Source organism: Ascidia mentula, chromosome 5, assembly GCF_947561715.1.
Source record: "Ascidia mentula chromosome 5, kaAscMent1.1, whole genome shotgun sequence".
Lineage (NCBI taxonomy): Eukaryota > Metazoa > Chordata > Ascidiacea > Phlebobranchia > Ascidiidae > Ascidia > Ascidia mentula.
Window position 1 is genome coordinate 14029928 of NC_138570.1, and position 14099 is coordinate 14044026.

At 37.5% G+C, this 14099-nt stretch overlaps 1 protein-coding gene across 1 annotated transcript; it reads left to right on the top strand.

The window, feature by feature from the left end:
* Positions 1–2157: 2157 nt before the first annotated feature.
* On the top strand, positions 2158–6122 carry LOC145902555 (guanylate-binding protein 6-like). Its single transcript, XM_082990574.1, has 11 exons — positions 2158–2371; positions 2451–2573; positions 2633–2788; positions 2907–2954; positions 3389–3490; positions 3587–3716; positions 3853–4034; positions 4090–4161; positions 4612–4758; positions 4834–4896; positions 5102–6122. Exons 1-11 carry the CDS (start codon positions 2171–2173, stop codon positions 5708–5710), a joined length of 1833 nt encoding a protein of 610 aa, XP_082846700.1. The 5' UTR covers positions 2158–2170; the 3' UTR covers positions 5711–6122.
* Positions 6123–14099: the final 7977 nt, after the last annotated feature.

Here is a 14099-nt window from a genome sequence, read left to right on the forward strand (position 1 = left end):
TACTCATAAAGTTTTAGTCCACCGTACACGTATATCGAATGTGTAGTTATTATTACGTGTGTATAATTCGTCAACCGTTTTTAATTAAAGTCAGGTTGGGTAACACAACATAAGAAACATTCGGAAATCGAAATAAAGTTTGGTGTAAATATTGCCTGTAAACTTATAGCATCGAATGTCTGTTTTTGGCTTTCAGTGTTCAGATATACCTAATGTAGCTACAGTGGTTCACCGCAGTAGACACAACACACGAATACCGAACCGTCATTGCCGATGCTTATTCGTCGCACAAGCCCTTTTTCTCATGGCAGCCCGTTTCTGTCGCGCACCAATTGCTCTACGTCAGAGGTTTTGATTTAAAGTCATGTACATTACTTCATTATTCTGTGTTAAAGGGTCACAAAATGTTGGCAATAAATGTACAACCTAGCAGAGTTTTATGTGCTTTATGTCAAGGAAATAACCTTGCAATTGCTGGTGTGAAATTGCGAATATCCAATGTCCTACAAAGCAAACTTGATTATTAGCGTGCTGGACGGCCTACATATGTTTGTCAAATTTTGTTGTTCAAACTTTTCGATTTGTCATCTAAGCGAGAAAAAGCATGCACCCAAATGTTGACACTGTTATAATACATGGGTAACCAAGTAAGAAATAAAGTTTGGTGTAAATGTCGTATATAAAGTAATTTATTAGCAGTGAATATCTGTTTTTAGTTTGCAGTGTTCAGATATACCTCACTACGGTGGTAGCTATTCAGTGGCACTTTTCGCTCCACTGATTTTAAACAATAAGGATGTCTGCACAGAGTCTCGGTTGTGCAACGTTCGTGAACTTCGTTGTGCAAATTAGCACACAAAGTAACATTGCGTTTGACTAAGCACTGTACTTTCTCTATTTTAAACCCTTTTGATACAGCTTGTTTTTCGATGTTACCCACATCACGTGAATTTGGTATTAAACAGCGTAGAATAATATTTTTACGCCATCAAATACAAGGCCATTCAATACGAACCGAAAATTGAAAACTCATTGATCGGAACATTTGCACAAAGATCTTAGACCGTGCATTTTAAAGAGGTTTACAATATCGCATGTGCAGCTATGATAACGAACGTGTGACGTACTTCAGAGAAAATTGTTCAAGCGACCAGGGCTTGTTGTTGGAAACGGTTGCGAGAAACTTCTTTTCGATGCTTTTCATGCGAAAAAAGAGGAAGTTTAATTTTAGGCGACACTGAAATGCGGAACAGTTCGCAGGTAGGTTGCATAAAACAAAAATTGGGGTTGTGGTATATTAATCAAGATCTTCAAAACTAAAAACTTTGCAGTATGCGAAATTATATATTGATAATGTGCATCAAATGCAGTCGGATGATTATCGCAAAATAACATTTTGAGGCCAAAGTTTTCGAAATGTATAACAGGAAAAAATGTAGACGATCGTTTGGTTTAGGGTGTTGGTCAATAACAACCTCTGCATACAGGATTATGATAAGATTCCTTGAATGTTTGTGTCAACGTTGTTGAAGTGTAACAGTCAAAGTTAAAATGACGTCATGCCTTTTCTTCTGAAATTCAAAACATGGTTTTGGGAAAGGAGATAGATAGTGTGTGGATACAATCAGGTTAAATAAGTTGGAAAATTTCGAAGTGTCGCAGGGAGTTTAGTTAAAATTAAAATATATTATTTTATTTATTTTATAGTGCCACTAATATCATTTGTAATCATGTGGTACACAAGCAAGTGTTTGTGAAAACTTTCATAATGTTGGTTTTCAATCCATACTCTTCAGGTTAACTGGAAATCGTTGTTGTTTGTTGTACAAATATGCACAATGTTAGATGATTGATTTTGAAAAACCTTATTCATATTTCGTACGAATGGTAAGCGCAAAAACGTTTTGGAAAAAGTTTTCAAACCATTGGTGTCGAAATTGAACCATAACTTTTACTGGTTGCATATTTGTTATTGTTGCCCCTCGATTGTACGATCCGAAGTAACACGTATAGAATTGCGTAACATTGCAGAGAGTCGCTCAGCCATTAAAGAAAAAGTAATATGAAGCTGAATGAGGAAGTAGATTGTTAACGTAAATCTACGAATAATATTGCTTAAGGTCAATTCAAAATACATGCTGTTTTTATTGCAGTATTTAAGAACAAAAATATGGCAGGAAATTTGCGTTGTTTGACTGACGAAAATCTTGAATTTCAATACGATGTTTTGGCTGACATTATTAATGAATGTGGGTTGCTTAACATTCCGGTTGTCATATACTCGGTTGCTGGACCAACAAGAACCGGAAAGTCGTATCTTTTAAACGTGCTGCATTATCTCCTAAGTAATCGTCACACCAACGCAGATATGGTAAGTAAAAATTCGTATAACATGTTGCAACTACGACAAAACATATGTTGGAAAGACAAACAAATGGTTTTGAATTTAGGAAGAAAACAACAGATTTGAAATACCACAGGTGTTCGAATCCACCCGGCAATCAGCTCCACAAACAAAGGGAATTTACATAACTGCTAAACCTATTGTTATTGAGATAGGAAGCAACAAAAAGGTTTGAGATTTTGTTTTTAAATCGTAAAGAACATTTGGGTACACGTATGATTGTTGCAGGTTGCTGTGTTTTTCATGGATACACAAGGCATTGAAGCTGGTGAACAAATCGAATGCAAAGAAGCTGATATTTTTACAATCAGTTCAACTCTTAGTTTTATGCAAATCATTAATGTCAAAAATCGTCTTGGATGGAAAGACGTTGACAGTTATGCGGTAAGTTGCACAGTGTAACATGTAAAAGATTTATTTTTTTGTCCATTATAATGATATATGTGGCATTCTTCATGTGCATTGTATAGCAACACATAATTACACCACTTGCTGTAAACAGGCGCTTGCACTTTTTTCTGCAAACATCAGGAATGAAGTCATCTCCGAGGTTAGTAAGCATGGTAGGCGATATTTCTTTACATTTTCCCACAATGTGCCTAAATTTGCAATCTAAATAATAAATATTACCCTATGTTATAATTTGCAAATTATTTATATTTGGGTGCAAAATATCGTTGAAAATGAAAGCCAAAACTAAAATGCTGTTGATCATTTTAGTAAACGTTTCAAACACATGCAGGGTTCATCATCAGCACTACAATGAACGCATGCGGAAAAGCGTCGGGGTAATAAAGGACTGAGCAGGCAGAAGGGAAACAGCAGAAACGTTTACTAATATGATCAACAGCATTTGAGCTTTGGCTTTCATTTTCAAAATTATTAATATATTTAACCAATTTTGACATAAACTGAGAAACCATTTACATTTACATTCTGCAAAAGTGAACGCAAAACTTAAAAATCCTTCGTTTGTTTCCCCAGTGCAGCACAATAAGAACAAGGACGATGACGGTGGTAAGAGATTGGGAAAACCCGGAGGAAACTGACGGATTTGGAAGCCGTGCAGGAAAGTTACTCTATGAGGTAAATAAAAATAGCTACTATAAGATTTCTGGATAACGTTGCAACAAAATTTCCAATAACATTTATTAGTGCATTCAAAACGATAATATTTCAAAGGCTAAATTGCGCGACACAAGTTTGAGACAACAGTTTGAATGCCTGAGGTCATATTTTGCTGCCAGTGACTGCTTTTTGATTTCACATCCGGGAAAAAGAATTGCAACAACCAACTCAAAGCTTAAAAGTGGTGAGTATTCACAGAAAAAATATGTTTGCGAAGTTTTTCACAACAAAACACCTAAACAAATACGAAACCTCTGTAAAATAATGAACTGTAGGTCTGTCAATTCACAAAGTAAATTTGTGTGTAACATTTAATTTAGATATTGATCACGAAACTTGGCTGGAATTTCTGGCTCTTCACCATGTTCTCTTTTCACCATCTACACTGGAAGAAGCTTTGGATGCAACACTAAAGGGAAAAGACCTACTTTTACTCGCACGACAACTTGGGAACAAACTTTCTTCGCCTGGAAGGGTTTCAGCTCCAGATAGTTCTTTCAAGGTAACCACTATCGCAATAAAGATGAACTTGAACTTATTATTAAAAAACCTTTCAGAACTACTTTGACCTCATTATGAAGCTAAAAGTCGCAAAGTGCTTGAAGTTTTACAAGACGGAAATGGATGGAGTAAGCATAACATTGTCTATTTGATTTTATCTTTAATGAATCTTTGTGGTGACTTCATGTGATCAGCTGTTTCCACGCTAAGTTTTCCCCTAACATGTCAGCTGCTGCCCTCCAATGTTTATATTTCCTATGTGAAGCGATTGCAAAACTTCGCCTCATCATAAGTTTGCAGAAAGCCTTTTGCACGGATCAATGATTTTCCGTCATCGTAGCGTTATTTCACGCTCGGAATTTTGTAATAAGTTAGTGACTGTTTTTCACCTTTTCTTACAACCCAACAGCTTAGATGTTAATTTTTTTTCGTTAATTAAATGATGCTTTAAATGTCCACGAAAAAATGCCAATTTCCTTACATAATTAAAATGCTATCTAAACTGATGTTACAACAGGAAATCACCTCCATTACGTAGCTACAGAATTGTTCGCAAAAACGATATTTTGGTCACACAGTTTACACAGCTGAAAGGAGAAGAACTGCGCATAAAACATCTTGAAGTGAAGCAGAAGGCAACAGAAACATTGAAGACCGAAAATGCTGTCAGAGATGTAACAGAATATGTTGAAATACTTCAAGCCAAAGTCGCAACCGAATATGAGGTGTTTTGTTATTTCATTTTATAATTCACAACCATTTATACCAATATAATTTATAAAAGTCCAATATGTCTGTAGATCTACAAGGGACGGCATCTTCTGAAAAAATACGCAGAGGAGTGGGTTGAACATATTAAAAAGGTGAATATTCCAAGAACATGATACATGAAGCAAAAATTTTTACCATATATGTCGAATGTGTTCCTTCATACTTAGTATATAGGCCTACCTGCCACAAAAAGTGTGAAAAAATATAAAAGCTACATTCCATCAATTTTTACATATACAGCGATATTTTGCATGTACGAATACAATAATTTTGTCACAGAACAAACTTTACTTTCAGAAAGGAAAATTTAGCACTGATGAAGTTCGAGATTTTTTTAACGCTGAAGGAAAGCGGTACATTAATGCGTTCAAAGAAAGTATTCCTGACGAAGATGCCCAACGAATTGTAATTTCCGAGTTCATCGTCCTGATGACAACTCTGTACAACCAGGAGTTTGAACGGCGACAGGAAAATCAAACGATTGCAATTTGCATTGCTGCCACGTTGGGAGGATTGTGTTTAGGCATAGGGATTGCATTTATTCCACCTTTGCTCGAAGCAGCTGCCGCCTCAACAGTTACAACAGAATTGGCTGTTGCTCTCATATCAGGAGGTCTGGGCGTAAGTGGTGCCGCTGCAGCAGCTCCCAGTTCGTATGGAACAACCAAATACTTTCAGAATAGGCAAGATCGCACTGTTCCCGATCTGACTATACCTGATGATGATAACAGCAACGACAATAAGGAAAACTGTAGTGATGAGCGTTTTTTTCAGAAATCAATTGAGAAACTGAGAAAGGACGTGGCCAAACTTTTTTCGAGGAATCCTAAAAAGGAGCAAAACCTTGTGAAGTCATTTTCTTCAACGAAATGCTGTTGTGTTGTATTTCCGTCGCGCGATTGGTAAAGATTAGCATCTGCATAGTTATGTTATTTTATACTCATTTTGTCACTTCCAAAAGTCGCGTTTAAAATGTCTTAAATTCGCTGATAAAATAACGAATTTGAGAAATCTTGCATCACTTGTACAATCTTCTTTGATATAAGCATGTAAAATAAGCAATATTAGCTTGATCATGTATTTTAGTGACTCTCATAATTGTTCATTTAGTTTAGCTTGTGCGTGTGTACATAACTTTTTGGTAGTTTTGTGGAATAGTAAACGAATTGTACAGATGAACAAATGTGTGAATTGGTTTAATTGCTAAAACAGTTTTAAAATAAATAGTACAAAATGACACAAAGAATCAAACTGTTCTGTTTCCTTGTATTCGTTTGTATCGAAATGATCATAAACAATAAAATCAAATAACAAATACCTCAACATTTACTTAGATGCTCACTACATTTAACATGCCACACATAGGTAATAAGTTCACAGGTAGTCTCACACAAGCAGGCCGAACATTTCCCAAACTACGTCATCACTGTCATGCTAAAGGTACATGAGGCGTGACCACAACAAAACCATGAGTGTCCTGTAGCTTTGAACGAGTATTGAGGCGTGACGGTGGTGTTTTGTTTCAAAAAAACTTCATTTCGCTTTTACTTGCTTTATTTTCAAAATATGATATGAGTCTATTGCTGCTGAGAAACTTCAATCCGGTATTAATGACGGTTTTACCCTAAATGCAGTTTTTCTGTAAGGTTGTTATTTGAAGTTGAAATAGAATTCCCAGAACGTCAGAAATGTGAAGTAATCCAGCTTTCTGTCCAAGATCAGATAGTCCCTTTATATTTATTTTTGGAACCCTTGGTTTTATTGCGGATCCCGCTTTAGGAACGCTGACTATATTTTTTGTACTGGAAATAATTATTTCAATGTGTTGACAAAAATTGTTTCCGCGAAACGTAAAAGCTTACTCGGCATGGCACAAAACTGTTTGTAACGTGTTAAAATCCTATTTGAATATCTTAAAACCCTCTACATTTCCACAACAAATGTACAACTATTGTTTTTGTTGTTCTGTTTTATTTCGTGTTCTGCAAAGATGCTGTCGCTTGATACTATATAATAAAACGCGTGAAATGCTGCAGCAAAATAATATCACAATTATACATTTGATACACACGGAAAAGTAACATCTTATTTGGGATCTTATTTATAAGTTTTACGGTGTCAAAACAAGTTTTCGCCGATGATATTGTGAAAGAATCATTCCTACAAATATGGTAAAACATGTTGTGTGCAGCACTGAAATTTCCGTTTATCTCTTTCCCAGCATTCAAGGTTTTCCACCACATTTGTTTAGGGTTTCTGTTACGGTTCACTACAGCAGACACAACACACGAACACCGAAGCGTCATTGCCGATGCTATTTTCGTCGCACAAGTCCCTTTTTCTCATGACAGCCACTCTATGTCGTACACCAATTGGTCTATCACCAAGTAATATCAGAGGTTTTGATTTAAAGCCATTTTTATTACTTCACTATTCTGTGTTGAAGGTTTAAAAAAGGTTGGCAATAAATGTGCGAATGTCCAATGTCCCACCAAGCGAACTTGATTTTTAGCATGCCGGATGGCCTACCATGCAGGCAACTTATGTCTGTTAAATTTTGTTGGTCATGGGCGGCCAAGTAAGAAATAAAGTTTGGTATAAATATCACCACAAAGCTATAGCACTGAATATCTGTTTTTGGTTTGCAGTGTTCGGATATTCCTTACACGGCTACGGTGGCAACTATTCAGTGGCACTTTTCGCTCCACTGATTTTACACAAAAAGGATTTCTGCAGAGTCTTGGTTGTGCAACGTTCGTGACTTTCGTTCTGCAAATTAGCACGCAAAGAAACAGTGGGTTTGACTAAGCACTGTACTTCCTCTAATTTAAACCCCTTTTGAAACAACTTGTTTTGCGATGTTGCCCACATTACGTGGATATTTAATAGCGTCGATTAATAATATATAGCAAAAAGTCATTAATCAGGAAATTAGCACATAGATTTTATACCTTGCAATTTAAAGAGGTTTCCGAATTATAACAAACATGGAACGTACGTCATACAAATTGTTCCAAAAGCCAGGGTTTGTGGCTGGAAACGGTTCCGAACTACGTCTTTTCGATGCCTTTCATGCGAAAAAAGAGGAAGTCCAACGTTAGGCCATCCATAAAACGTAACTGAAATGCGGAACAGTTCGCTGGTAGGTTGCATAAAATAAAAACCTGTGTTGTGCTTTCTTGGTCGAGATCTTCAAAGTGATTAACTTAGTGCCGTATGCGAAATTATGTAGTGATTATGTTTTTCATGGATGAATTTCGTGTGGTCCATCTCCTTCTCCAGAACCATATAGATTGTTGCAAAATACATGGCCTGATTGCAGCCCTAATACAACTTCGTTGGCAATGACTTTGGTTAACGGATCAGGAAGTACTGGGAAAGGACTTTTTAATATTCTCGGTTCATACAACAACCCACGCATTCCGTTGTGTGCAACGCCACTTGCTTAAAATCCCATGAACTTATTGTAATATGTAATTTAAATATTTAATTTGAAGTAATATAATAATGGTGTTTATCACAATCAAGTGAAAATCCTAATGAAATAAACTACAAATGAAATAAATAAAGTGAATCTTGTTCTGCAAATTTTATTCAAAATTGTACAATGTGACGAGTAGGAAAGTACCCTAACGGTACTTTTTGAAACTGTAAACTGCATCGGACATGAAATAGTGAAATCAAAAATAATTAAACTGTGTATTGATCATAACTTTTTTACGATTTTTGCGAGAAAAGTAGCTTAAAACAGACACAAGAGTACGTGAAACCGTCCAGAGGCAAACGGGAGGGTCTGTCGAGCCGCGCGACGCTTTCAGCTGAAGCCGAGCAGGGCGTGTGGGCGTGAGTAACCTTGCGGTCCGTCGCTCGCGCTGTCATCCGAGCGGCTCCAGCGCACTGGCGCCGTGCGAAGGCCACGACCGTCTGAGAGGTGTTATAGGGCGCGCGGACTCGTCGGCCCATCGGCCCGTCGCCCAGGTGAGGAGGGATCGCCGCGTCTACCCTTCGTGTGTAGACATACGTATTTATGATTGCTAACATTTTTCCAATCCTTATTAAAACGCGACTTAGGAGGACACAGAAAAATTGTAAATTAGTATTTATTCATTATAGTTTTGTCCGCACCCGGCAAAAGATAAGTATTTAATTTTTGAGGCATGGCAACGACCGTTTAGAAAAACATTTAAACCACAATTATTTCGTCATAGAATCAGTAGCGAAACCTATGGGTTTAATTGGTTTCGGCCCAAATCTAGTTAAATGATGCGGTACTTTACTAGTAGTTGTTCAAGTTCATTATTACATTCAAATCCGCTGCAATTAACCACTAAATAATATATCGCAAAATAGGCCTAATTCGTAACTAAAAATGTTAGAAACATGAGATTACGTCACCACAAAGGTTAGATTAAAATTATGAGATCATTCCCAAACTGACGTCTTGTGATGTCACTGAGCGAAGAAACACACAATCCCCGTCTTATTAAAGTACAGAGTATGTAAGGCTTTTGTAACTTTCCATATTGCTAATCAACGTTAATGAACTTCCCAGTGTAATATCGGCCACGAAACATGCTTTTTTATGACATCTCCAGTTTTGTTATCGCTTCCAGTCTAATTGTACAGTCATATTATGGAAATGGACTTAATTGTTTCCATTGGAGTTGATTACGTCATATCCTACAACATCACGAACCATGTCCTGTTGCAGTATTCTCCAGGCAACGTTGCTGTGTTTCATTGTTCCTTTTAAATGTTTATTTGACAAAGAGAAGTTTCAAAATTTTCGCTTTTTCTGAAGAAATTCTCTTTAAATTTATTCGGAAACACTGCCATACAGGCTATTGTTTTTTGACGTTTTATTACAAACAATTACACACTTGAGGGTGCGACCCTGTTGCAATCTATAATAGTTAATTTTTTTGTTTTTTTTGTCATTATTAGGCTTGACATGTTCTTGTAAAAAGCTGTTTTAGTAACAGACTTTGACTCGGTGTAGTAAAACGGAATATCACCGATTTTGAGTTTTGTCATGTTTTCTTTAGCGCAAATTAAATCCAGTCTTCAACAAAAAACAAATACATTAACGCATTTCTGCACATAATACCACCAAACAAGTTTTTTTTTTCAAATAAAAATATACTATTATTTTTTGCGTAATGTTGTCGAATCTCAGCTCAGACCTAAAACGTTTCGCATTATTGCACGCATTAAAAGTGTGCTATCGAATAATTTGGTATTATGTATATTGTTGTTATATAAGAATGAGTCAAGTTCGTGTTTAACATGAAGGTTCAACGCTCGGTGGCAGTAGCAAGTTATTTCTCATTTCAGGATCTTGTAAATACTTGAAAGTCATATGCAAGTACAAATTTAACATAAACGCCGATATCCAGTAAGGCACCAAGCCAGCCACAGGATCGCCATTTGTTGTCTTAGCAAGAACAATAAAATTAGCAATGTGCTGAACACCAATTGTTTTTTAGAATTAGGTACATACTTCATTGTAGTGTATTGTGATACATACAAAACACAGGACATGCTGTTTAAATCCAACGCAACGCAACCTGACACTAAACATAAATATAAGCGTAGAGAAGGAATTTTTTCAATCACTGTTACATCGCCACATTTCTATGCCGTTTTAAATATGTTTTCTGTGTTAGGTGATTAAGTTTGACGTCAACACAATATTGTTGTTACCTCACACAAACCGTTGTCCTATGTAGAACCCTATTAATGTTTGCCAGTGTCAGTGTTGTTTGAGTTTTGTTCATGCCGATTTATAGGCGGTTTTTCGGAGTGATTACACTGCGGTTCTGTTAAGCATTCGAAGTGCAACCAAACGGTTTCGAGTTTTTTTCGCTAATCGCCTGGCTGAGATTGAACGACTGAAAAAGGCACAATGTTTCTTTTAAAGCCTGAAACCAACTGGCTGCCGAAGTTCCTGAGGAATTTAATCCGATATGGAAGCCGCAGTCGGCTGTACTGAAGTACATCGACCGAAGCACTCCACGGATCGAATCATTGAACGTTACTCATGCCTACACCGATTAAAGAAAGAGCTACATTTGTTTGGTAATCACTGACCAACCGTTCCCCAATGTCAGAATTGACTATTTCTTTCCTTTTCTGGTGAAGCAGGGTCGCAGCGAAGTGAAAAGTTATTTGCATATTCACCTGCCTTACAATCCGTGCCGTTCATCTGGAGGTTGCCCACAGTCTGTCTTCTGATTCGTTTATAGCTGCCTTTCGTGGTTTCATTGGGAGACGCGGAGCACCGAGGCATATCTTCAGCGACAATGGCATACATTTTGTTGGTGCCGTGAAAATTCTTTAATCACTGAATTTCTGCTTTAGAAACAGACGACTTGGTCATTTACCCATCCTGCTGCAAGCCACATGGGTGGCGATTGGGAATGCATGATTCGTTTCGTTCGTCGGATTATGTCCTTGCTCGCTGGTTCCCACCTGATGAAGTCCTAGAGACCTTGTTTGTGGAAGCTGAATCATCTATAACCAACTTTAGGCACTTTGTTCCGGTGACATTTGATCATAGGGACGAAGAATCGCTGACCCCGAACATCTCCAGCTGATGAGAGAATCCTCCTACCTGCCTCCGACGATTGTAGAGAAAAAGGATTGCTACACAAGACGGCGTTGGCGTCAGGTGCAGTTTCTCGCTGACCACTTCTGGAAGAGGTTCGTGCGTGAATACCTACCGGTCATCTCTGCTCGTCAGAAGTGCCATGATTCCCAGCCCAACTTGAAGAAAAATGGTGTCGTTCTAAAAGGTCGAAAATCGTTGAGACGTACCCCGATGAAACTGAAAAAGTTCGCACTGTGCTCGTTCGGACGAGCAGCGGTGTCTTTCGGTACCATATCACAAAACTGTGTCGCATCTTTGATTCTGATGATACCTTCTCATCCTCCACCTCTCCGAGCGATGTCAGATATGGTTGCTATGAACACCGGGTTTCACACCTCGGTTTTCTGATAGGGATCTCTCGAAATGATTTGTCACGTGCGATGTTGGCAATGTGTTTTTTTGAAAATGTTTCACGTCATTACCACATTTTGGGGGGACTTTATATGCCGTTTGAATATTTTTTTTTTGTGTTGGGTGATTATTTGCTAGTTTAAAGTCAACACAATATTGTAGTTTTGTCCCTCTGAAGAACCCCGATGCCTGCTAGTGCTGTTGTTGTCTGAGTTTTGCCTTAGTTAGTTTTCGTGCACTGTTGTATGAAACTAATAAGTTATATTTAAATAAGGACAATTTCAGGCAAATTTAAGTGCAAGTTGAAATAGGTCAGAAAACGCCGCCTGTTGCACTGTCTGGGCGCAAGGAGTCACGCCCGCCCGACTGCAAAGGGTCCAAATTTGAAAACGGATTAAACGGTTCCGGTAATGACGTTGGCTCGGATACTCGCTTAACATTCCCTCACAGCCGGAAGACATGATGGAACTTTTCGAGAAAACCACTCACTTTGCGCAATCGTTAAAGCATAGGATTGCAGCCCAAACCGCAGGCAAGACACATGATCACAGTCTGTTTTTGTTTTTTTTGTTACATTCTAACTGCGTTAAACTACGGTTTCTGTTAGCTTTATTTCCGCCTTTTGCTTCCATTTTAAATTGTGATTAATTTAGTTCGCATACCATTTTGTAACTGTTCCCACATCCATGAAGCAATACCGACGTATATCCCAGGAGAAACGGCACAGTTTTATCTCGAGATTAGGCCTACATCTATCGCATAAAAAATATATTATCTTTACTATGAGTTTTAAGGATTAATTTTATTTGTCTTTCAAAAACTAAGCTGAATATTCAAATTTTCTTGCATTTTGAAGCATATTTTTTTCACGATTTTCATGATATTGGTGATACGCGAAAGTTTGGGAATTACTGCAGTTAACTTCAGTTCGATGATTTAATTGCCATCAGGAGACATTCTATCAAAAATTCAATTAAGGCAATTAAGTCGTAAATGACAACTTGGAATCTGATCAATGAATGTGCGACACGTTCACAATCATCATCGCAAGGAATTTTTTAAATGCAAAAAGGATTTATGTATCGCTATCTTCTCAAGGTTATCCCTCGCCACAAGTGCACAGTATAAAAATGATTTTATGAAACAGTATAAATAATCGAAAGCTGTTTTTTTTGTCCAACTACAATTTTTGTGTTTTAATCTTGTGTTGTTTTTTAAAGGCGTATGTTTGCAGTTTCTCAAGCAATTTTGCAGCAATGCAGTTGTTGCAACCTATACGCCAAATATGAGCCTCATGCTGGGCCTTAACAATATTGTTTATAATCGATGGGAAATCCTATTTGATTTAACGCATTTGAAATGAGATCGCACGTCAGTTCTAACTGTTGTGTTTTTGTAACCTGACTTTAATTGAAAACTTAATGCAAACATTCCACTAATATTTATTTACCATGAACAATTTTGGATACGAAATTAACACATGCAATGATACCAACGCCAAACGGAGTGAATTTACGCCCAAACGCTCAGGCAGAGTTCAGGAGAACCAAAAGAACTACTATTGCCACTACTCATGCACAGCAAGCTACACACACATTATACAAAGCGGAGAAAAGGGCAAACCAACAGTCAACGGACATCAAAGAATGCCAAGGTCACTGTAGATCAAAGAAAGGTCGGTAAATGAAAGACGATAAAGGACAGTCACATGGGAAAACTTAACGTCTCTAAGCGACCAAACCAAAGACTTAAACTAGCCAATAAAACACTTGAGATTAATATGACGCCAAAACAGCTGGGAAACCATATCGCACAAAGGAAACTAAAGGCAAAAATCACGTGAAAGTACAGCCGTTGCTATCGATACACTTTGAAATAAAACACATTTGACAAGACGGCCTAAGAATGCCTTTACCCATAACCCAGTGGAGACAGATTCCGAACAATGACAAACTGTCCATGCAACCTAAGTCCATAAATGCAAACTTTAATATGTAGGGTCAAATTACGCAACACCAATCCTGGATGCAGCAGCGGAATGACATTACGAATTTTTGCATGTTGGGCCATTCGCCAGTTCGTTTTGTTGAAATTACCTACTTCAAAAGTTAAATGACTACGTGCAGACACCGAGTCCCAGACCCTAATAAAAGGAGGAAAATCACAAAAGATTGGAGCATATATGTCAAGCAACTGGAAAGACTTCATACTACAACATTGTTAGAGGTTTCCAATACAGGTTTGTATTGAGTTGATTTTCTGTGTGTGTCGTTTTAACTTCGTTTAATTTTCTTC

Excerpts from the sequence above, each read along its gene's own strand:
- LOC145902555 (XM_082990574.1), top strand. The coding sequence starts at position 2,171 with ATGGCAGGAAATTTGCGTTGTTTGACTGACGAAAATCTTGAATTTCAA. Across the intron at positions 4,759-4,833 it reads AAGTCGCAACCGAATATGAG|ATCTACAAGGGACGGCATCT; the intron begins GTGTTTTGTTAT and ends ATATGTCTGTAG. Across the intron at positions 4,897-5,101 it reads GGGTTGAACATATTAAAAAG|AAAGGAAAATTTAGCACTGA; the intron begins GTGAATATTCCA and ends CTTTACTTTCAG.